This window comes from Crocuta crocuta, unplaced genomic scaffold, assembly GCF_008692635.1.
Source record: "Crocuta crocuta isolate KB4526 unplaced genomic scaffold, BGI_CrCroc_1.0 scaffold692, whole genome shotgun sequence".
Classification (NCBI taxonomy): domain Eukaryota; kingdom Metazoa; phylum Chordata; class Mammalia; order Carnivora; family Hyaenidae; genus Crocuta; species Crocuta crocuta.
In genome coordinates this window covers 371,562-395,455 of record NW_027532877.1, presented here as the reverse complement: position 1 = coordinate 395,455, position 23,894 = coordinate 371,562, and the positions used below count along the sequence as shown (strand labels likewise).

At 58.6% G+C, this 23,894-nt stretch overlaps 1 protein-coding gene across 1 annotated transcript in view; it reads left to right on the top strand.

Annotated features, from left to right (window-relative positions):
• Window positions 1-23,894, top strand: part of RBM19 (RNA binding motif protein 19) — a 130,096-nt gene that overhangs the window by 24,256 nt on the left and 81,946 nt on the right. Inside the window, exons 17-26 of the mRNA XM_077745635.1 lie at window positions 1,425-1,486; window positions 1,571-1,630; window positions 2,010-2,137; window positions 3,934-3,995; window positions 4,089-4,209; window positions 6,841-7,019; window positions 8,675-8,735; window positions 11,682-11,761; window positions 14,337-14,392; window positions 15,883-15,999. Of these exons, the coding sequence (XP_077601761.1) occupies window positions 1,425-1,486; window positions 1,571-1,630; window positions 2,010-2,137; window positions 3,934-3,995; window positions 4,089-4,209; window positions 6,841-7,019; window positions 8,675-8,735; window positions 11,682-11,761; window positions 14,337-14,392; window positions 15,883-15,999 (926 nt within the window). The remainder of the gene's footprint in view (window positions 1-1,424; window positions 1,487-1,570; window positions 1,631-2,009; window positions 2,138-3,933; window positions 3,996-4,088; window positions 4,210-6,840; window positions 7,020-8,674; window positions 8,736-11,681; window positions 11,762-14,336; window positions 14,393-15,882; window positions 16,000-23,894) is intronic.

Sequence of the window (23,894 nt, the reverse complement as noted above, 5' to 3'; positions counted from 1 at the left end):
TGCCCCCCACTCTGCCCCCCATGCCAGTCTGCCTGCATTTGTCACGTCCTCATGAGTCCGTGAGTGAAGCCTTCTTCAGGGCCAGCCCCGTCCGCACACGGCACTCGGGAGCCACTGGGGCAGTATCTCTGTTCTGATCGGGAAGGGCCATTCCTCAGTCTCTGTGTTTGGAGGCTTTGGGTTCCTCCCTGGTCAGCAGGGATTACTGATTGTTGGTACAAAGAACCTTCCAAAACCCTGCCCCAGCCCCTGTGGCTGAGTTCGTTTTGTCCACACATTGGATGAGGGTTTCCTTTAAACCCTAACAGTGCGAGCAGGGGAGGGGCAGAGAGAGAGGGAGACAGAGAATCCGAAGCAGGCTCTAGGCTCTGAGCTGTCAGCACAGAACTCGACGCGGGGCTCGAACCCACAAACCGCGAGATCGTGACCTGAGCCGAAGTCAGACGCTCAACCGACTGAGCCCCCTGGGCGCCCCAGTGATGTAGTCCTGTTTTGTACCTAACGAGCCACCACCTCGAAAATCATCAGCTGCCTGAGTTCACTTGCTGACTGTGAACCTGACTGTTAGCTTTTGGCCATAGCGAGCCCTCCTTTCAAGCCTGCTTATTGCCAGGAGCGAGGGCCGCTTTCCTACCTGCTTGGCCGGACCACCGAGGCCGGCGCCTCCCCGGTGACCGCTGCCACGAGGCCACGCTCATTTGCGTGTTTCCTGGCGCGGCCCTCCCTCCACTCAGGTCGCTCGTTTCATGCATCTTTTTCTTGTTGAATGTCCTTCTCTGACCGATGGCAAACCTGAGGGCCAGGCGGGGCTGTCTGACCCACTGCTGGGGGGCCCTGTGTCCTGTGAGCCCCTGGCCTAGACTGGTTCCGTGACTGTGTGGGTGGAGCGAATGGTGCACGAGGAAGGGTGTCTGCACCTCTGTCTGTGCCTGTGAAAGGTGGGGGTTGCTCATCCTGGTCTTTGTGTCCCAGGCCCTTGGCACGCAGTAGGAGCTGTGTGTCCCAGGCCCCTGGTACGCAGTAGGAGCTTGTGTGTCCCAGGCCCTGGGCACGCAGTAGGAGCTGTGTGTCCCAGGCCCCTGGTACGCAGTAGGAGCTTGTGTGTCCCAGGCCCCGGGCACGCAGTAGGAGCTTGTGTGTCCCAGGCCCCGGGCATGCAGTAGGAGCTTGGTGACGGATGGTTTGTTGACCGGTGTCAGTCTCACGTCAGAGCGGAAAGGAGATGGTACCGTCCCTGATGGTACAGCTGCGAAAGGGACAGTTGTGGCTCCCGCCGTGGGGACCCATTGAAGCCAAGCCCACCCTACCCCACGAGCTGCTCCCTGTTTTGTTCTAACCCTTTCTCGCTTTCTGGAATTGCACCGTGTGTGGGTTCATTTCCTTGCTGGCTGTCGGACTTCCCTGTTCGCACGCCCATTCCACAGGGCAGCTACCTTGTCCACCGGCTCACCACGAACCTCAGCACCAGGACAGTGCCCGGCACCCGGTAGGAGAGCTGTGTGGGGTGAGTCTGCGGGCGTTTACTCCATGCCGGGCCCTGCACTGAGTGCTTGGGTGCCTCTGTGTGCAGCACAGAGCTTCTAGGAATCGCCGTCTTCCTCGTCGTCCTCAGCCCTCCGTTTCTGCATCTGTAAAATGGGCATGACTCTCCCAACCTCGTGGGGCTTTGGGGAGAGTATAGTGAATCGCTGTTCCTCCTCCTGAGTTCTTCCTGCCGCAGCAGAAGCCGGAGCAGGTGGCCTGTCATTCAGCTGAGCTGGCCTGACCCAGTGGGTGCAACACAGGCCCTCTTCCCCAGAGGAGGCCTGACGGGGGGCACAGATGGGGCTCTTGGGGGGCGGCTGAGTTGTCACACTAGCAGTAGCAGTGAGCCCCGCGTACGGAAGCGTTCTGGAGCTTCCCGAGCGGCGGCTTTGCCGGAATGCTGAGCCCCGGGCTGCTTCCCATGGCCTGTGTTGCCGTGTTGGGAGCCTCCCAGCCAGCCTCCCCCCGGCAGGCCTGCCTCCCAGGGCTGACGAGACATGCACAAAGGAGGCCACGGAGCCTGGCGGAGGGGCCCGGCAGCAGGCCCGCTTTCACGCACAAAGCCGTGTGCGCCAGGACCGGGGTCAGGCCCCGCCGAGTGCCGCGCCACCAGGTGAATTCCCGCGGAGCTCACCTGCTGTGCCTCCTTCTGCCCTTTCTGTTCCTTTTCTTCCACGCATCGCATCTGTGGCCCTCTTCCCGGCCCCCTGTGCGCTTCCTTTTCACCTGCTCCTCCCCCATGCTCGCCCGGGCCTCCACCCTGTTCCTGAAGCTTCCCTGTTCCCCATCCCCATTGCACAGGGACCAAGCCAGCCCCCAAGCCCTAGATTTTCTCAGGCTCCGAAGGAAGGGAGCGGAGAGGGGAGTGGACGAAGCCTTTATTTTTCCACCCCTCCTTCCTTTCTGCAGAGCCCTGCGTTCTCTGTACTGGCCTCGGGGGAGGGGGGCGGTGTGTTTTATCTCTCCACAAGCAAGACCCTCACCTCCAGATAAAGGGCTCTGAGTNCAAATGCACACCCCCACCCTCTGGCCCAGCCCGGCTTCCTTTCTTGCTGCTTTCCTCTTTTTTCCAGTTTCTGGTGATTTTGTTGGCAAACATCTGTTTGAGTTCCGCACTATCTCGTCTTTCCTCGTCTTTGTCTCCTCAGTCTGGCCGGGAGCACAAATGGTTTTTTAAAAAATGACCTTCAATTTCTCTGCCGCGGCACTCGGCCTCTAGATGTGGCCTCTGGACATGGGCACGGGTCCCCACAGGGCCTGGCCTGGCCCCTCAGGGAGCAGGGGCCCTTCTCAGGGATGTGGCTGACAGGGACACGGTTGCCCAGGCTCCGAGCTGTGGCACAGGCCACAAGCCCTGCAGGGAGAGGGCTGGAGCGGACAGGAAGTGCTCTGAGGGGAGAACACTGAGCTGAGACCGGACGAGAAGCCAGGCCTGGAAAGACAAGACAGGAGCAGAATAGGCCGAGGGGACTGCACGTGCAAAGGCCCTGTGGTAGGGCTAGGTTTGGCAGGCTTAGGGATCAGAAAAGAGGCCAGTGCAGCTGGAGTGGGGGAGAGGGGACAAGGTAGGACACACCAGATAGGACACACGGGGACCCACTGAGGAGGCTACTCAGTCCTCCAGACAAGACGCAACAGAGCCTTAGGCCAGAGAGCCTTCGTGTGGATGGAGCGGCGGACACTTGTGTTTCTGGACAACTCAGCAGAGTGCATTGGGGTGCGCGCACGCGTGTGAGTGCACATTTAACTCCGTGTTCTAGAGGAGGCTGCTGACGGAGTGGTTGAGCCAGGCACACAGGGCCACACCCCTAGTGCGTGGCACCACCGGGACTCTGGCCCAGCTCACTCATTCCTAGGGCCTGTGTTCTTTCCACGGCTCGGTGCTTCCCGACTAGGCCGTGGGCCCCCTTCTCGATCTTTCCAGGCCCCCCATTTTCAGCAGATCTCAAGATTGGCGCCTGCATCTTGTTGGATCTCCCAGCATCCTCGGGGCAGTTACCGGTGCAGGCGGGCGGTTGCTGGAGGCACAGAGGGGCTATGCTGTTGGAGAACGGCCACATTTCCTCACGTCTTCTGTCTCCAGCTGGGCACTTGGCCCAGACGTTGGGGGTCAGATGGAGGAGCCGGGGAGCCAGGCTGCTGCACACCCAGAGAGGAGATTGGTCCTGGGGGTGCCCGCCCCGACTGCAGGCTCAGCCCCTCTCTCACTAAACTCGGACGTCGCAGCTCCCACTGGGTCCCTCTGACCCTTTCCGCACCTCACTGAGGCAGAGTAGCCCCCTGTGGCGCAGGAGGCAGGATGGGGCGGGCTCTGGTTGTGCTCCGAGCCGTTGGGCCCCCCTGAGCTGCTCTGCTGGAAGGCTTTGCACGCCTGGGGCACCAGGATCCGGCTGGGCTCTGGGCCCTTAGGAGGGGCTGGCGGCCTGCGCACGGACCGGGTGCAGGGGCCGTGCACACTGGCCTATGAGCTGGTTGGTCAGCTGGTTGCTCGCTGCCTAGCACAGAAGCCACTGGCCCTCCATTTCGTTGCTGGATTGAAACACCACGGGTTTTTCTGTCAAAAGGTGGATTCTCAGCTTCTCCTGAAAGACGTGGACGTGGGACCACACCGAGGTGACCTCCCGTGGCCGCAGTGGGCTGATAGCAAGAAGGAGCCGCCCCTTGCGCCGGCCACGAGCCTTGCTGGTCACTGCCATCCCCACCTCCGTTTTCTCTCGAAAAAGGATTTCTTTAGTCTCCCACGAACCTCTCTCCCAGCCTGAAGGCCCCTAAGATTTAGGGTTCAGACGCAGCAGCCTCCAGCATTTTCACGGGCCGCCCACTTTTGTGGTGTGGCCGCCGTGGTCATTAATGAGCTAGTCCCCCCGGGGCATCGAGCCCAGCGCCTGCTGTGTGGTGGGGGGCGGGGGGGGGTTGTCTAATCAGCCTGCCTTCACCCCTGCTTTTATCTCCGAGATGGCGCGTACAAGGAGAGCCAGCGGGGTGGAAATGTCATTCCCAGAGGAAGGCTGTGCTTCCCGCTTCCATTGAAGCTCTCGCTCGGAGCCTGACGCCTTAGCTCCTTGCACAGCTTTGCTTCCCCGTCATTAGCAACACTTTGTCCACCCTGCTCTGCTTTGAACAAACGTACGGTACAAATGGCCACACCGTGGCGTCCCTTGTCGGGTAAATTGTGTGAGCCTCTTGGGTAGGGGAGGAGCCTTTGTGTTGCTTCCTCCTTTTGTGTCCTGGAGTGAGGGTCTGGGTTCTGGGTCCACCTCCGAGGGAGTGGGAGGGGCACAGGCTGCTCGTTCAAGTGATGTTAAACAGACGTTATCGCCGCCACCTGTCCCCGTCGGGGCTTGAAGGGGTTGTTTTATGACAAAGTGGTGGAAGCTTAATTAGGACCTGCAGGCCTTAAGCTCACATCAGAAGGGGAAGGGGAGACAGACACGAGACAGTGTGGGTACTCGGCGTGAGAGCGCAGGGGACGGACTTGAACCCCGAGGCGCTCGAACTGCCTGAGTGCAGGCGTGCGGGAGGAGAGGGCTGTGTCTGCAGCCCGGAGCCCCCACGCACAGCTGCCTCCCCGGGGCCCGGGCCGGGATCGGGTCTGTGTGGAAGCCGGGCCACCTGCCCAGAGCCACGCGGTGCCAGGGCGCCGTCTCATGACCGCTTCGAAGGGCCTGCAGGATGGGCTTCGGTCTCCTCAGGAAATTGCCCTGAGGAGGAGCCTCAGAGGCTTGTAGGCAGAGGTGGGATGTGACCCTGGACCCTGAGCACGTGACTCAGGGAGGTCGAACCGCACTGGACACGTTGCCTCCTGGCAGGACTTCTGAGAGGTCACCGTGCTGTTCTCCGTGTCCTGAGGCTTCTGTCGCCCCGGTGAACCTGCGCTGCAGCCCCCCACCCCTGCCTGCCCAGCACAACCTCATGCATGCTCTTCCCTCCTCCTGAAATGCTGTTCCTTCCGGGTATGCGTAGCAGGAGGGCTGGGGGACGGAAACAGCAGCCCTCTGTGAGCCCGTCCCCAGAAACGCCCGGAGCACATCCGTGGCCCCTTCCAGCGCTGCCTCCCTGTGCATGCGCCCCAGACGCCGGGTGCACAGAACGAGGTCGGGGCTGCACTGCTTACTGTTCCATAGCTCAGTGTCTCTCATGATTTTTATATCATCAGCATTGTTATGTGTCATTACATGTTCTTTGCACACATCATTTTTTTTATCATTTTTCTTTAATTTTTTATGTTTATTTCTGGGAGCAAGAGAGACAGAGTGCAAGCAGGGGAGGGGCAGAGAGAGAGAGACACACAATGCAAAGCAGGCTCCAGGCTCTGAGCTGTCGGCACAGAGCCCGACGCGGGGCTCGAACCCACGAACCGTGAGATCATGACCTGAGCTGAAGTCAGATACTTAACCGACTGAGCCACCCAGGCGCCCCTCAAATGTCAATTTTAATGAACATGTATCATCTCAACCTTTGGTGACACTGTTGCTAGTGTCCCATTTATGAGTTGGGTGGTTTGTTTCTTAAATTTTTCAGTGTTCGGTAACTCTGAATTTGTGTTGTCGTTTGAGGATGAGGCGTACTCAACATGTACGGCTTCCCAAAGTTATGTATACTAGGAACTTTAATTCAACGCAGCATCTCTTAAGTTTGTGGGGATATTTAGAGGGCTGTAACTTTTGCTCCTATTGTGTATTCTGTAATTTTTCCAAAAGCTTTTTGAGTTGTGTTTTAGTTTGAGAGCTTGCTTGGTGTCGTTTTGAGGTTTATGGTTCAGTAAAACAGCTCACACGGTAGTCTGTTTTGAAGTTTAAATTAGCATGAGTCAGTCCAAGACTTGGCCTTCTGGTCTGTGTTTTGTACTTCTTTCTTTTTATATTTTGTTTATTTGGAGAGAGAGAGAGAGAGAGAGAGAGAGAGAGAGAGGGAGAGCGCAAGCAGGGGAGGGGCAGAGAGCGGAAGAGAGAGAATCCCAAGCAGGCCCCGTACCGTCAGTGCAGAGCCCGACGCGGGGCTCAGACTCACGAACCGTGTGATCATGGTCTGAGCTGAAATCAAGAGTCAGACGCTCAACTAACCGAGCCATCCTGGTGCCCCGCCTTCTGTTTAAAACAGAGGCAGGACGCAGCATGGCCTCGCCCCTTCTGTGTCCTCCCCCAGCGTCCTAAGAGTTGCTAGAACCCAGCGCAAGCTGGGAATCGGGCCCTTTCCTGAGGCTGCCTACGCAGAGGTGGTTCTGATCTAGCAGGTTCTGTGCTTCAGGCCCCAGGGCTTAGACATTTAATGGATGGATTTCACATTTAATGGATTTCTTTTTTGGGGGGGACCCAGTGCCAGACGACGGGACCCCAGAAGGTGAAAAGCCATCAGAGGGAGAAGCTGAGGTCGCTCCAGCCAAAGTGGAAGAGGAGGAGGAAGAGGAGGAGGAGGAGGAGGAGGAGAGCCTCCCCGGGTGTACTCTGTTCATTAAAAACCTCAACTTCAGCACGACCGAGGAGACCCTGAAGGAGGTGAGTGATGGCTATGAACGGGGCGGGGGTCATGGGCCCGGGAGGCGGGTGCCCACGTTTGTCCTGCCTGTGCGCGTGGCTNCAGTCGGCATTAGCATTGCACGGTCAGGAAACGAAGCCCCCACCCCGGTAGTTTCCGGGGGGCTCACTGCCCCAGAGTGCACGTTAGCACCACCTCCTTGCCTGATGGGAGTGTGCGGAGACACAGGGATGTGTGAGGGGTGGTCCCGCCTGGACCCCTGGATGGGCTTTGGGCCCTGCGTTCCTCGGAGGGGCCCCCGGGCAAAAGGATGGGCATCTCCGAGTAGGTGTTCCTGGAATGGCAAGGGGGTCCTGCCCTGATTGGGGTTGGAGGTCCCTGAGAAGGAACGAGCCAGAGTTGAGGAAGTGGGGCCTCCAGTCCCAAAGGTCAGGGTCCGCCAGGTCCCCCACAGGTCTGGGAGCCGCTCTACAGGAGGACTCTCCGGTTCTGTGAACTGGGTTGGGCACTTTTTTTTTTTTAACTGCATCCATCAGTGACTATTAGCAGGCCGACAGCCATGATTGGTTCTGGGGGGGGCCGGGGAAAGGACCGTAAGAGTTGAACTAACTGACTTCTAAACGTTCTTTTGAGTCCCGAGATTCCCCAGAGAGATTCAAGAGGGGAGAGGGCATCCACTGAGGCCCAGAGGTAGGAAGGTGGTGGCTGTGAGGGCAGGAGGCCGGCCTGCATCTGGAGGGAGAAACTGGGGTGTCTCCTCTTTGGGGGAGATGAGAGGTCAGACAGAGCCCCCACTCCAAGGCCGTGTGGCTGAGGCTCCGTGATGTGGCCATTCTCCTGCCTGGTGGAAGGGCGGCCTCGGCCGAGGGGCTCCAGGCTGACGCAGCAGCTCCTTGGGGCAAAGATTCACCCTATTGATCTACTGGAAGCCCAGCCTTGGATCTTGCATGGGCTGCTCCTGAGGCTGTTTTGGATCGGTGTGACTTTGCTTTAGCGGACACGCTCACACCAGTCACGACAATCGCTGCGCACAGGGCTGCGTCGCTCACGGACTGTGTTTCACGCGCAGTCGGCAGCTCTCCCGGGCCTGGGACGGGAATGTCCCTGGGAATCGACTTTCCCAGCCTTCAGACTTAGATGCGTCCTCAGAACGCAGGACTCCGGGAGCGGGGTGCCCCGGCCACGGCCGTGCAGTCCAGGTTCCTCCCGTATAGATGCGAGGACTGAGTCCCCATCGTTCATGGCCCCAGGGCCACAAGCCCGTCAGGGGAGGCGCTGCCAGGAGCAGCGAGCTGCCCACAGGGCTCCCCTCACGTTGCCCAGAGTTAACAGGTCAGACAGCCTGGACGTGGATCCCGGCGCTAACGCTGCAACCCTGGCGAGACCTTCAGCCTGTCTGTGCCTCAGTTTCCCCATCTGTAAAACAGGGGTGTCAGGAGGACTGTCCTGCAGGGTTGTTTTAGAGACCCGATTGGGACAAATGACCTCATCTGAGCGCCTGACGCTGGGATCAAGAGAGGCTGTAAATGTCTGCCCCTTAAGCACAATCTGGGCAGGAGCCCAGCCTCTCAGGGCCTGTGGTCATGCACGTGGCCTCCATCTTTCAAGTCGTGCCTGCGCTGGCTGCAGGATTGGCCAGGAAATGCCACTGATGCACGCTGACGTTCCTTTCCAGGTGTTTTCCAAGGTGGGCGTGGTGAAGACCTGCTCTGTTTCCAGGAAGAAGAACAAAGCAGGTATTCCTGATAACACCGTGGCCAGAAAGGAAGGTTCCAGAAGAACCTGTCACTTTGGGTGGGGGGCAGGGTCCCGCCACTCTGCTGGTCCGAAGCGTCGTCCCCCCTCAGACTCCCAGCGTCCCGCCTGAAACGGGCCCTCCTCCCCTGTCCCGGGAGGCTCCCAGCGTCCCGTGGAGGCGGCTGTGCACATCAGGTTCTCTGCCGCCTTGGACTGGCCTGTGGTCTCAGCATTTGATGGGCCACCAGTGTGGACGCTGTCCAGTAGCGGGAGCCTCTCCCTCCTCCCAGAACCTCTGGGCTCTGGAAGTTTCCTAGGGAGTAGCAGGAAGAGGCCAATCTTGGCCTTGCCCTCTTTACTTCCAAGAGAAACAACCGAGACGTAGAACCTCTGGAACCTTCCACCAAGCCCGTAACCGCTCTCCCCCCGACCTATGGGTGCCTGTGCCTTGCGGACAGCAGCCTCGGGTGTTGTCTTGGGGCCCTTGTTCCCTGCTTGTCTCTTCTCCAGCCCTGGCTTCCTGCACGTGACGGACAGGCCACCCGTCCTTCCTTTTTCACAGCCATTCAGTCCCCATCCCTTCCGTTTGGCAGGATTTACAGGGACACTACATGAGTCAGGCAGAGCTATGANAGGTGTGCAGAGGAGGCAGGGGCCCCGCGCTGGGCCCCGTCCCCGAGTGTGTTGAGGACACAGATGCACTTAGAGAGGCAGGCCGGTCCCAGGTTACAGGATGGAGGACTTTGTGCCCTGCAGAGGGGTCTGGGCTTTTCCCCCGAAGTGGTGGTGGGGGCATGGCAGGAAGGTTTTAAGCAGACACGTGGCACAGAAGCTAGGGAGCTGCGTGCATTCTGCTGGGGCCGCCGTACCAGGGTGCCATGAACGAGGGGGCTGCAGCGACACAAGTTCGTTATCCGCAGTTCCAGAGGCCGGAAGTCCAAGGTCGAGGTTTCAGCGGATTGGCTCCTCGTGGGGGCTGTGAAGGGAGAGTGCACTGCAGCTCTTCGTCCTTGGCCCATCAGTGGTGGTCTTCACACTTCATGCTGCCCTTGCTTGAGTCTGCCCTGTGTCCAGATGCCCCCCTTCTGTGAGGGTTCCAGTCATACTGGGTGCGTCATTTTCAACTTGATCATTTCCGTAAAAGAGCCTTTCTCCAAATAAGGTCATGTTCTGAGATGCTGGGGCTTAGGATTTCAACATAGCAATTTGGGGGGACCCAGCTCAGACCGGGACATCCTGTCTCCAGAGCCTCAGGGCTTGGGTCATGAGAGAGGCAGCCAAGCACCAAGGAAGCGATGGGGTTTGGGACCAGAGGTGATCCCTGGTGTCCGGGCCGTGAGCGGGGCCGGCCGAGCTGCCCCCTGCTCTGCCCGGGGCTGTGTCCTCCGACACAGTGGAGCCTGCCCCACATTTGCCCCTCGGGAGCACTGTTGAACGTATGCTGGAAACAGGTGCCTGATCTCTCCGCGTTGTAAGCACCTCTGGCCACCCGCACTCGAGCACGTGTATTGGAGAGCCCTGCTCGTCGGGGCTCAGCCGCCACGGCTTGAGGGGACCCGGCGGCGTGTGCACCAGTGAGGGCTGCAGGAGGTCACGGAAAGCACACTCGGTGGGCTGTCAGGGAGACATTTGTGATGACGGGGCCATAAATGCGGTGGTGAGGGCTGAGTGCAAGACCCCTGCGGGGATGTTGAGTCAGAGGCTGCAAGAACTGCCCCGAAGCAGGGAGTCTTGGGCGCGTGGGTGGCGCCTGTGCCCCTAACTCCTTCTCCTCCACCCGCCAGTCTCAGCTCAGGGTCTCTGCTCGCTAGACCCCCCAGGAAGCCGGAAGGTCAGGGAGCCCAGGGAGGGTGGCCCGTGAAAGTGAGCCTCCCAGGGCAGGGCAGGGCAGAGGGTGGGTCCGCACGGCGTGGAGGATTGGGCCACGCTGGCCAGCAGCCCACAGTGTGGGCAGAGGTTTGCTTCTGTGGCCCACAGAGCCACGTTTGGACAATTCACGGGGTTTCCTACTGCCCTGGGGCCTCATTCGCACGTGGCCACGAATGGAAACAGGCCGGCAGTGCACGCGGGAGACGCTTGGGTCTCATGGACAATACAGTGGGTGCAAAGAAGGGGCTGTTGAGCGGCTAGAAGGTGGTGAATCTCCATCCTCATTTGGACCCATCAGATTTGAGCCAGTCCTCTGAGTTGAGTCGTGAAAAAATGAACATGTCTGTGTGACAGGCGAGGGAAGAGGCTGGTCCCATCCTGTGACCGAGGGCAAGACGGAATTAGATGCCCTGTAAAATCTCTCCCCCACCGCCCACGGTAAACAGAGGTACCTAACACGCATCTGTCTAAAGTCAGGAAGCAACATTTCCGATAAGGTTTTGAGCTCTCCCTGGCTCTCTGCACCCTTGCTCCTCACTACCTAGAAGTGGGGCACCAGATAGGTTTGAATAGTCCGGCCCCTGTCCCTCTCCGAACTTGGCATCTGAAACTCAGGACCAGCTGTGATCGGATGCTCAGAAATACCCGTAAGGAGTCAGCCTCTGGGGCCTCTGCCTTTCACGCGTATATTCGTCTTGTGCGTGGTGCGTGGAAGCAGGGGACTGCCCAGGTAGGCGCTGTGCAGTTTGTCACAGCGATGGTCATCCGTGTTCGTCCCTGCTCCCTCCCAAAGGCGGAATTCTATCACGAAGTTAATTATCATGTCAATCATCTGTTAATTAATAATCGGCTGGGCCTCAGGTGACGGCTCTATAACTTCGTTGGCTGATTCTTCAAGATAACTGGTAATAAATGGCTAGGCAGGAGCTGAAATCTTCTCGGGAACGAAGAGGGGTGTGAGGACGAGAGCAAAGAGTGAGCAGCCGGGGGTCTGCCGGAGCCTTTGCGTCTGGGTTCGCGCTCATTCTTCGCCTTCCTGCCCACCCACCTCATCTCTGTTTCTGCCCCTCCTATAGGAGAGCTGCTGTCCATGGGATTTGGGTTCGTGGAATACAGGAAGCCAGAGCAGGCCCAGAAAGCTCTCAAGCAACTCCAGGTAAGGTGGGGATTTGGGCTGAGGTCCATGGAGGCACTTGGGAGGTGGTGGTGATGGTGGTGGTGGTGGTGGGCTAGGGGGGCAGGGTGGGGCTGGGGGGTCTGGCCCATCAGCACTCCTGAAATTGAGCGGGAATGCAGGCACGTCTGTATTTTCTTGGGCCCCTCGCTTCCTCCAGTTCTCCAGGGCACCATGGCCCCAGAAAGATTAAGAACCTTCTTCAGCCCTCTGTGGTCACTGTGGTGCATTCGTGAACCCACAGCTCTGTGCCAGGTCTTAGCGAGGCTGGCAGAGCAGATGTCTGAATAAATACACAAGACCAGGTCACGAGAAGCGCTTGGATGGAAATAAAGCAGGCGTCGTGCTGGGCAGGGAGGGCTCCTTTACGTTGTGTGCTCAGGGAGGCCTCTCTGAGGAGGTCACCGTTGAGCCGATGACTAGTTGACAAGCAGGAGTCAGCTACACGAAGATCTAGAGGGAAAGCAGTCTAGGAGGGAGAAACCGCGTGTGCAAAGGGCCTGAGGCAGGGACTCTGAGGTAGGAGCGAGTTTAGTCTGTTTGAGAGGCAGAAAGAAGCCACTGCGGCTGGAGGAGGTGGGGAGGGGGCGATGTGTGGACCCAGATGTTGTCAGCCTTTCAAGGACCGTGGAGGCCGGTGTAAAGGCAGTGAGATTCTGTCCGAAGGCCTGGAGCACACTGGGGAAGGGACTGCTTCATGCTTCTGGACAGGGTCCCCAGCTGCTGTGCAGAGAGCCAATCGCAGTGGGGCCGGTCAGAAACCACGGAGTCGCCCAGGCCAGAAAGGGCGTTGGCCTGGGCCGGGGTGGAGGCAGTGAAGGTGAGGACCAGGGGACTAAAGTCTCAGGTATTAGCACATAGACTCCACATAGGACGGGGACCTCGCCCAGGATCAGATCAGGGCGCCTAGTGGCAGGAGGGGAGCTGAGCGCGGGCCGCTGCAGGGAGCCGCATGGCGTGGGGCTGGCTCCTCCCCCGAGGGAGGCAGGCCGGCCTCTGCCTGAGACCGCACCCCCAGCACTCTGCCCTGATGCCCCACATCCCAGGCCCTTTGGTGGCTGCGGGCAGGGAGCGTGCCCTCCCACATACCTGCCCCTTTCTGCAGACCCGCTCGCTCCCCACCGTCTCTTGCTGACCCCTCGTTCTGCAGGCTGAGTGCTCCCGGTCCTGCCTCTAGGTCAGGCTTCTAGAGCCAAGTCCCTGGAGGAGCTTCAGGGGGTCCAGGGACCCTTCTAAGCCATCATATTCAGAATGTCCTGTGTCTGTGAGCGCTGGCCTCAGGTCAGGCGGTGTGAAGGTGAAATAGAGCTGAATCGGGCCAAGTGTGCAGGCACCCGCACACCTGACCTTGGCTCTCGTTCTCACTGACAGGTGCCCCTGGGCCGGGCACGGCTGGGCTGTTCTCAGGGTGGAAAGGGTGCCCATACGGGGCCAACCCCTTGTCCCAGCAGAACTTCCTGTGCAGGGGAGAGGCCCTGGGAGTATAGGAAACGTAACCGGGCACTTAGCCCATATGATTGTTCTTGTAGATTTTTGATGACCTTGGCCTTGCTCGGGGTGGCTTCAGGAAGGGCTGAGCTGGGTTTGGTAGGAGATGGGGACGCCTCTGGGGCTTCTGCTGTCCTGGAAAGCTCCGCTATCTACCAGGGCTGCAGACCCAGACACCCTCAGGGGCCGTGAGGCGGAGTAAGGGGAGGGGCAAGCATCCCCCAGAGCAAATCCTGCCCTCCCCCCCCCCGCCCCCATGCCCTGTCCGAAGGGCAGCCATGCCTTGGCTCCTGCCAGTTACTGCCTGGGGAGGGGTGGGGATCGAGGCAACACCAGGTCTCTGGTGTTTGATACGTTTGCTGTTTTTCAAAGACACACTGGAAGTCCGCCTTCGGCATCCGATGCTGTGGAGGCATTTAACTGGGGCTTAGCTCTGCACGCCCAGTGCTCTCTTCTCTGCCACCTCACGCAAGCTTGTGTCAAACTCCACCTTGCACGTGTTACGTCCCGTACCTCCCTGTGTGCGTACACGTGTGCATATTGCCACAAAGAACTGTTTACACAAAACTACTATCCCTGCCATATTTTATGGGAGACTTCAGGGATTTTCGAGGGTAATTTTGTTAATACGCCAGTTTTGCCTTAAGGGACCCACGTGAGAGCCTAGCTCTCGCTGCAACTCCCCTGTGGTTTAGAAAAAATTTTTTAAGCATGCAGTCTAGCCCAAACTCTGTCTGCAAGCCGGACCAGATGGGCTTACTCGGCCTGAAAACGCTTCCAAAGGATGGAAAATTCTGTGCTCCTTGAATGGTGGAAAGGTTGAGGCCCACGCACGGCTCACGAGGACACTGGAAGGCTGGGTCTCCGTGACCACTGGCTGCTGCCTGGGCTCGGCGTGAGCCATTTCCGGGAGAAGCTCTTCTCTGTCCTTGATTCCAGCTGGCCCTGCTTGTCCCCCGCTCTGAAGCTTCCTTTCCTCTCTGCCGACGCCGCCTCTGCTGGGGAGCAGTGGTGTGGGTGGGTGTCTCTGGGAAGAGAGAGTGACAGGCACTGTGGTCTTACCTCTTAGGGTCACGCCGTGGACGGCCACAAGCTGGAAGTGAGGATCTCGGAACGAGCCACCAAGTGAGTGTCCCGTGCCCCCTCTGTGCTCTCATCCGGGGTGGCCCTTTCTGCTCTGGCACTGGGACCCCAGCAGGGGTGTCAGAGCCCCTTAACATGTCCTCACCCCAACTTCTCACCACCTGGGCGCCTCATCCTGATCAAGGGGACGTCCTCTTTGCCAGCTCCGAGGCCCATGTCTGTGATGGGTGGGCACCACCACTCCGGTCCTTTGAATAAATGTTTGATGCACATTGATTGTAACAAAAGGAACGAGAGCAGGAGAGACCGGCACATTCTGCTCGTCCTGGTGTTATAAGTAACCCAGTGAAGAATGGCCTGTTGCTGGGGCTTTGGACGAACCACAGAAGCGATAAAACCTTGGTGTCCAGTTTTATAGGGCTTTCCTTCCTGGAGCCGGACAGCGGAGCCCAGAGACGGCCTCCAGTTAATTTGAAAGAGATTCAGTAGGTGTTAGCGTCGGAGACAGACCTAACGGGCCGTATGCGGTCTGAGGCTACCATATTGGACAGCACAGTAAGAAGGGAAACATAAACAGTCTGTGATACGCGATTAGGTGGTGGCAAGTGCCAGCAAGGAAAACAAGGCCGGGGGTGGGGGAGGTGTTGCTGTTTTAGGGACGCTTAGGGAGGGCCTTTGGGGAGGTGATGTGGGCCAGGCCGGAAAGAGGTGAGTCAAAGCTGTCATCTCCATGACAGTAGCTGCCATTATTGAACGTGTAGCACACGGTGGGCACCAGGCGGTGTCTGACGGGCCCTTGAACAGCAGGACACTGTAGGCCTTATTTTTAGGCCCACTCTGCACTTGGGGCAGCTGAGGCCCAGAGAGAGGCCAAGTTACTTGCTCAAGATCACTCATATCCTCTGCAGCCCACGTGGCTTCCACACCTTGATCGGTCTGTCCCCTCTCATGACCCCACTTCCCCCTTCGGATACAGTGGCAGGTTGCCCCAGGCGAGCAGGGCAGGGGTGAGGCAGGAGCGCATTAGAGACGGGAGCGTAGTAGCGACGGGCTCTGGGTGGGCTTCCTCTCTCACCCCCAGCCCATTCCCAGGGCTAGAAACCGCTCCAGGCCCCTGGGTGGTGCTCCTTGGTGTACACTAGGGAGTCTTAGATGAGACCTTTGGACCATCTGGGGTCTTTCCACATCTGGAAAGGGCCAGTAGAGGCCGGTTCTGGTGAGGAACTGGCCTCACCCTTCTCAGGGTTCCTCTCGCCAGTCCCTGATAGTCCCTGGGCCTCTCAGACGGCGAGCAGAAGAGACCCGAGGGCGGGTGTGCGGACCTGGCGTCCACAGCCGCCTGGAGGAGAAGATCACCCGGGGGAGACCGCCTTCCTCCCCCTTTATCTCTGCCTCGTCCTTACCAACTCCTCGAACCCCTCACCTGCACAGAGGACCAGAGCATCAGCTCTTGGAGGCAGGGCGAGCCGGTCAGTGTAGGCCAGCAGCTGCCCACATCCCACATAACCGAGCCCTTTCCCCCAACCATCCAGGCCAGCGCCGACATCCGCTCGGAAGAAACAAGTGCCTGGAAAGCAGACGACCTCGAAGATTCTGGTGCGCAACATCCCTTTCCAGGCCGACAGGCGGGAGATCCGAGAGCTCTTCAGGTGAGAAGCGCGAGGGGCAGGGGGGCTGCTGGAGCCTTGGACGGCGGCCTGAGGGTCCTTGATGGCTCCGCCGTCGGCCGGCCCAGTGGTCTTGCAAAGGTCATCTTCTGGCTGCCTTTGATTTATTGCCCTTGAACCCTTGCACCGTGAGCACTGTGCCGAGAAAACTTGAAACAGCCAGACCTTCTCCAGAGGTGAGACAAAAAGAGGGGGGCTGACCCCCTCCGCCCCCACCCAGCCCGGGTGGCCAGGGCTCGGCATGGCTCTGAAATGCCTCCACCCCAGTCATTCCTCTGGTTTTAGCCACTGGTTCTCCGGCTCTGGCATTTTCCAGTCACCTGGTGGCTTTTATAAACATACCTGTGCTCCGCCCAGCCCGGTGGAGCTGGAGTCTGTTGGTCGGGGGCAGGGCCCACACATCGGTATTTTGATCCGAGCTCCTCAGGGGTCCTACTGCACAGCCAGAGTTGGGCCCCCCATCTATGTTGCTGTCTATGGGGGGAGGCCCGTTTTGAAAGAAGGTTGAGTCCCCTGTGTAAACAGGGCGGTCCAGCAGCAGATGCCGGCACGGGGGCCCTGGGGGGCTGGGGGTGCTGACGGCCGGAAGGCAGGTCTCATCAGACCAGTCTCCCTGTTTTGAAACAAAAACCGGCATTCTAGATCTTCAGGGGGAGTAAGTTGGCAACTAGTTGACTTTCGGAAATACAAACGGTGCAGGACAAAGTCTGCCTGTGGCCGAATAGAGCCCAAGGGCCATGACTTCGCAGCCCCCGTGTTAATGCATTACCCCGTTCCGCGTTCCAGATTAGTCACTTAGGTGCCACCCAGAACCGAGCCCTGGATCAGACGTCTTCATGGAAGGGCGGCCCAGGTGCTGGGTGGCCCAGAGAGGCAGACCCGCCCTCGGAATGGAATGGCCGATGGAAACAGGTCGCCGGGGCTCCCCGGCCTGCAGGACCCAGAGAGCTGTGTCCCTGTCAGAACGATCCGTCGGCATCGTACTAATTAGAACAACTTCCTGAAGTCAACTGTGGATGCAAAATCTAAATCCGATATTTTGGGGACTAGAAAGAATTACCTTTGTGTGAAATCTAGCTCTTTGCTCTCTCACTCGATTTAAAGAGTAGGGAACCACTTAAGGGATTTGCTTAAAAACTCCTTCTCACCTCCATCTTCCTCCTCACCTCCGTTCTAAGTCATACGCAGGGCGTGCCGTTCATCAGCAGACGTGGTTTGCTGGGGCTGGTGCGGGCGCGGTTTCGGAGGAGTTGAGTCTGAGCTGCGACCCCGGGTCCCCTGTGTGGCAGTGACAGCCTGGCCAGCCGGGGTCACAGCCTGCGGGGGGGGGTGCTTTCCATTTTCCCGCCCCCGGGGAGGTGAGTCAGGAGGAGTTCGTATCCTCAGCCCCACGAGCCGCCTGTTTTCGCCGCTTCTGCTTTTTAAAGAGAGTCCAATTTAAGAACTGCCGGCTCAAAACAGGACTGCCGCAGACAGCACGTGTTGATCAGGAAATAGCGTCCCGCCGAAATGACAGTGCCGCTCGGGGCCGCAGCCTATTTGGGATGACACTTACCCAGGGAAACAAAAGACCGGGACGGAAAGGGAAGAGCGCTTTGTGTGATCTCTCGTTTTGTGTTTATTTTGAGAAGACAGGGAATCAGCGTCCCCGGGATGTAATTACGCCGTGTCTCTTCCCCCTGGCATTGTTCGGATGGTAGCTTTCGTCAGCCCCTAGAAACGGAAAGCCGCTTTCCAGGGCTCCTCTTGCTTTGTTGTGCTCTCCGGCTGGGAGGGGTGGGGGGGGTGTTGAGGCCGTTCCCAGTGGCGTGCGGCAGGGGCCGCTGTGAGCCTTCTCAGGAGGGCCTCCGCTTGTCCTGGAAACCAGACGCGCTTTCAGACAAAGCCAGTGGCCGGCAAAGGTCAGAGCCAGGGGAGGGTTTCAGGGTTTAGTGGAACCAGTGTGGTCCGTTTTGCAGGCGGGTTTTGCAGGCTCGTCCTGCCGGGTGTGATCAGGGACCCCAGCTCCCTCTGACCGCGCACGCCGCGTGTTACGGGACCCCGGCTGCGCGTCTGTCCCGTGCAGTATCTCCTTTAAGCTGCATAGCTGCGGTGTGGACGGATGCGGTTCCCTGTTCTGCACTGGGAACCGCCGCTCTCTGGGCCTGTTGCCCTTCTCCTGGGTCTGGAAGGGTGCCGCCCCCTAGGTCATGTCAGTGGAACTGCTGTCCCGCCCGTGTGTCGCTGGTGACAGCCGTGGGCCCAGGCGTCGTCGTGCGTGCGGCAGTGAGCATAGGGCTGGGACGATGTGGCCAGGGCCTCGAGAGAGCCCGCCAGGGGGCAGCTCGCCCACTCCCCCAGGGCCCTTGCACATGAGCCAGGGCCCCTCTTGCCCGCGCCCTTCCCGGAGGCCCCCAGCCGTGCAGTCGGGCCCCCCGCGCCACCCTGCCCGTGAGTCCAGCTGCACCGGCGGGGGGGGGGGGAAGGGCCGAGAGGCACTGCAGATCCCTCTCCCTGTGGGACGATTCAGGCTCGCCCGTTAGAAAAGTCAGAGTAGACACAGCAGGGTCCTCTCTGCCGCCTTTTGGGCCTCTGTTTCTCCTGGTGCAAAGTAACAGTGACACTGACCGTGGCGTCCGCTGTGATTTACGGCGATGATATAGTAAGAACACGTTTGTCCTCACGAAGTATAGTTCCCCAGCCTGACCTCCGTGCCGGGTGCTGCTTTGCGTTATTACAGGTTTGGTTCCCGCAGCAGCCCGGCGGAGTAGCGCTGCCTCCGTTTCCCAGGGAGGAGCTCAGCTCCCCCACCCCAGCTCCCACCACTGGGCCACGCAGGCCCGGCCCCTCCCGCACCACGTGACCACCTGGTGGGCTGTCAGAAGGGTTAGATGAGCACATGCTTGTGGAGAGTTTAATACAGGGCCTGGCATGCAGTAGGTGGCTAATAAAGTTATCTCTGGTTATCACACTGCAGGAAACTGCGGGCGCCAGGCCTTGAGCCCAGGGCAGGCCTGACTCTCGACAGAGCGGGTGTCCTTGGCAGCACTGTGGATCCTTGACGGTCCTCTGCAGCGCTCTCTTACGGGTTTCCTCTGTTCCCTAAGTATGTCTTCCCGCCCTGTGGTCCTCTCCCCTCCAGCTGCTCCCGGGCCGGAGAGAGTCAGTACTAGGTGGGAGCGGGGGGACACTGGCCTCTCCACCCCGTAAAGGAAACAGGGGCGAAAGCAGCCCCGGCCTGCCCTGTGCTGCGCGCCGCCTGGAGCCAGTATCCATTCCAGAGGAGGGTGTCCACGGGCTTCCCTTCCTGTCTGCGCAGGCTGAGGCAGGTGTGCGCGCTTTGCCCGCCTGCACTGCAAAGCCTGGATCCGAAGGCCCCTGGGACAGAGGGTCCTTCAGGGCACAGCCGCACAGAGAGGGCCCCTGTCCGTACCCCACCTGGGGCGGGCGCACAGGAACCCCAGCCTGACGCATAAGCACGCGTGCGGAGCCCCGGCATTTGATGGACAGGTCTTGTTCCCACCTGAGTTTCAAGTGACGGCGCTGAGTTAGCACCGATGCCTGGAGGACGAGACGGCTGACGCTCACGGCCCTCAGGAGGCGTGGGGCACCCGGCTGGCCACAGCGCAGGCGCCTGTGGTATCGGTGTGTCTTCACCGGGCCCGACATGCCTCGGCTCTTGGACCCATTTCCTTGGTGAGGAGTCTGGGGCTCAGAGAGGCCCAGGGGCTGTTCCTAGTGGGACCTTGGCTTGTCCGTTTCTTTTGTACCCCCTGGGTGGCATTGGTTTCTGGGAGCAGTGATCTCCGGGAAGGAGGCTCTGCAAATAGGGCTGGCTTTGTGAGCGCGTGACCAGGTGGCCCTGTGGGGCCCCGTGCTTGGTTTAATGCTCTGCTGTTGCCACCGTGAAATTCTTAATGGTTGAACAGGAGGCCCCAGGTTTCCATTTTCACCGGACCCTGCAAATAACGAAGCCGGTCCTGCCGGGGAACCAGCGGAATGGTGCCTGGCATAAGCATTCGGCGCACGCTGGAACCTGCATCTGGAAATAGGCCTTCAGCCTGCCCTTCCACTGGCTCAGCCCGACCCCCCGCCAGCGTGGCGCAGCCTGGCCTGGCCTCTCGAAGCACCTGGCCCACCTCATGGCCCCCCTTGGAGTGCTGTCCGTGTGGATGTCCAGCGTCCCTTTCCGCCCCCCCTCCCCCGCCCAGGCTGCAATCTAGGACACTGTGGTCGCTTCTGTGTCTCCAGGTCCCTGGTACATAGAGGGTGCTCAATAAATGTTTGCTGAGCACATAGATAGGTGTTTGCTAAGCACACAGGTCCAGCTGTGCAAAGCCTTCCTCTGTGGGATCCTGAGAAAGGGCATATGAGGCACAGAGAGGTTAGGAAATTTCCCGGGGGCCACACAGCTCTGCAGTCGCACCACCTGGTCTCTCTCACTTTGGAGCCCCACCCACCCCCTTGGAACTGTCCCCAAGGGTGGGAGCTGCTGGCTGAAATGCTGCCTCAGGTGGGCTGGGGCAGCAGCTGAGGTCTAAAGGGTCTAAAGGCGGAGAGAGCTTTTCATCGATCCTCTTTTTTTTTTCTTTTCCCTGTTTTTTGGTTGTTTTGTACTCAGAGGTGTGAACCACCTGCGAGGGGTGTGAATGGGTGAGCTCCCGCAGGTGTCTGGAGGCCTTAATTACACAGTATGCGCCTCCTGTCCCCACTGCACCTGGTGTGCCCGCTTTGTGGACAGTGTCTGTCGTCCCTGGCCTCTCTCCTCCTCATTTCCTCCCGCAGTGCCCATGACCGTGACTGTGGAGGGAGGGCTGCGGAACAGCGTGCCTGCCAAGTTCCCCAGCCCCCTCGGCCCCCTCGCCCAGGGGCGGGGTCAGGGCCTGGCTGACTCCTGGTTGTCGGCAGTACTTTTCCAAGAGCAGGGAGCCAAGAGCCCTGTAGTCTGGTCTTCGCGGAGGCCCTGGACCGCTGGGACCCCTTCTGGCTCACCAGGCTCCTGGCGGGGAGGAGCTCTGTTAAGGCCACCTTGGGGTTCGAGAAAGAGCGAGGAGGAGAGAGAGGAAACCTCCCTTCTGTAAGGGGGGAGGGGTAAGAAAGCCGTCTCTCCCCACGTAGGTCATCCCCCCGCACGCAGCCCTCCAGGGAGCCCCCAGATGGAGGCCACCACGTCCCTCGTCCAGATCCGGCCACACACCTTCCTTCTCGTACCGTCCGGCTGCTTTCACACAGCGGCAGGGCTCAGTAGCTGCGTCGCAGACCAAACGAGCCTGTAAAATACTGACTGTCTGGCCCTTTATGGGGAAGCTTGCTGACACCTAGACTGAGTTAACCCCGGGCTTGCATGGAGACGAGGCACGCCCTAGGGGCTTTGGGCATTGTCTTCTAGTTTTAATTACCCAGATACGGTATCTTCTTCCTCCCCTTTTTGTAAGACACGGAGACCTCACAGGGAGAGTGTAGCCCGTTGGCCCCGGTTGAGCTCGAGTTGTGAGGCCCCAGAGAGCGGCTGTGTTCACGCGGCAGCCTGTTCTCTCACCAGGACGATTGCTCCTCCTGCTTTCTTAAGGTCTTTGTGGTTTGTTTTAAGAGTACTTTTTAAAAAATTTTTTTTAAATGTTTATTTGCTTTTGCAAGAGAGAGAGAGAGACAGAGCACGAGCAGGGGAGGGGCAGAGAGAGGGAGACACAGAATCCGAAGCAGGCTCCACCCTCTGAGCTGTCAGCACAGAGCCCGATGCGGGGCTCGAACCCACAAACTGCGAGATCATGACCTGAGCCAATGTCAGACACCTAACTGACTGAGCCACCCAGGCGCCCCTTTTATGACCCTTTTTAGAAGAGTTTTAGGTTTATAATCTGAGAGGAAGGTACATTGTTTGCATGGACCCCTGGCGCCCACACACGTGGCCTCTGCTATTAGCGGCACCCCCACCAGAGTGGCAGGTGGGTTAGACTCAGCGAACCTACGTGACTACATCATTATCACCCCAAGTCCGTGGTTTGCACTAGGTTCCATTCTTGATGGTGTACGTTCAGGGCGTTTGGACAAGTGGGTGATAACGTGTATTTGTCATTATAGCGTCATGTAAACTATTTTCACTGCCCTAAACAAGTCCTCTGTGGTCTGCCTGTTCGCCTCTCCCTTCCCCTTTGCTGAGGTTTCGAAGGATGGTATGAATGCATTCGTTCATTCATTCATTCATCCTGACCAGAGCTGGGAGCACCAGTCATTACACTTAGGGCCCACGCAGATCCAGTGTGACCTCCCCTTACCTTGGTCACATCTGCAAAGACCCGGTTTCCAATAGGATCCTATTCATAAGCTTGGCAGATGTGAATTTGGGGGACAAGTTGCGCCCAGTACAGGGTGTCTCAGATGGGGAGGTCAGGACAGGCTTCTCTGAGGAGGGGGCCTTCTGGTGGGGACCTGTTGCTGTGAAGGGGGGAGCTGCATGCAGATCTGGGGGCGGCAGGTGCCGTGCCCCAGGGGGGAATGAGCTTGGCCCCGGAGGGGGTGCGGGGAGGAACGGGCAGGGGGAGCAGGGGCAGAGGGACGCTGCCCAGATGGGAAGAGTGCACGGGCACGGTCTTGTGGGCCATGGTGAGGGCTTCGGGTGGTCTTTAAACTTGTTATTCCAGTGTGGCCAGCAGCCAGCTCAGGAAACAGGAGAAGAACATTCCCAGGCTGCCGTGGGCCCGGTACCCCCTCCCGGTCACTGCCCCCGCCCCCTCCCCGCCCCCCCTCTCCTGTGCTGCCTGTTTCTGTGTTTTAGGTAAGTGGCATCATCACTTGTCCTCTCTGCTCAACGCCTTTCGTTGTGAGATTCTTCTGTGTCTTAACGTCACCGTGATTTGCACATCCTCAGTGCTGTGTAGAATTCCGTTGCGTGAGTAGGTTGAAACACCGTTATCCATTTTACTGAGGAGCCCTTGGGTAGTTTTCAGGTTTCGGGCTATTTCCAATAGAGAATGCTTCTGTGAGCATCCTTGCGTGTGTCTGCGGGGACCACCTACGTGCATCTCTGTAGGGTGTCCGTGCCGCAGCAGAATGGCTGGGTCGTGGGACGCGCACATTTCAGCGTTAGTAAACCTCTTGGTCAGGTTTCCGAAGAAACTCTCAGTTTGCCCTTCGCCATCAGCTTGAATGTTCCAGTTGTCCCTGGTCCTTGCCAACACTTGGCATTATCTTTCTCTTTTTGCCATCCTGGTGGGGGATATAACAGCATCGTCGTATTATGGTTTTAATTTGAGGGCGCCTGGGTGGCTCAGTCAGTTTAGCGTCCAACTTCGGCTCGGGTCATGATCTCATGGATCGTGGGTTCGAGCCCCACGTCGGGCTCTGTGCTGACAGCTCAGAGCCTGGACCTGCTTCAGATTCTGTCTCTCTCTCTCTCTGACCCTCCCCTGCTCATGCTATCTCTATCTTTCTCTCAAAAATAAATAAAACATTTAAAAAAATGTAATTTTTACTTCCCTGGTAGCTAAGGAAATCACTTTTTTTGTTTTTGTTTTTATTTTTTTATGTTTTTTATTAATTTTGAGAGACAGAGCAAGCAGGGGAGGGTCAGAGAGGGAGATACAGAATCCGAAGGAGGCTCCAGGCTCTGAGCTGGCTGTCAGCACAGAGCCCGACGCGGGGCTTGAACCCACGAACCATGAGATCATGACCTGAGCCGAAGTCAGACGCTTAACCGACTGAGCCACCCAGGCGCCGCTCAGATGATTTTTCGTACACTTGTGAGCCTGTGGATGTACTCTTGTGGAATGCCTGCTCAAGTCTTCTGCCCAATTTTCTAAAGACTGGGTTGTCTGATTTTTTTCTTATTATGTTTCTAATTATTTCTTACATAACTCTTTGCATTCTGGTTTCAAGTCCTGTGTTGGGTGCACAAGTGC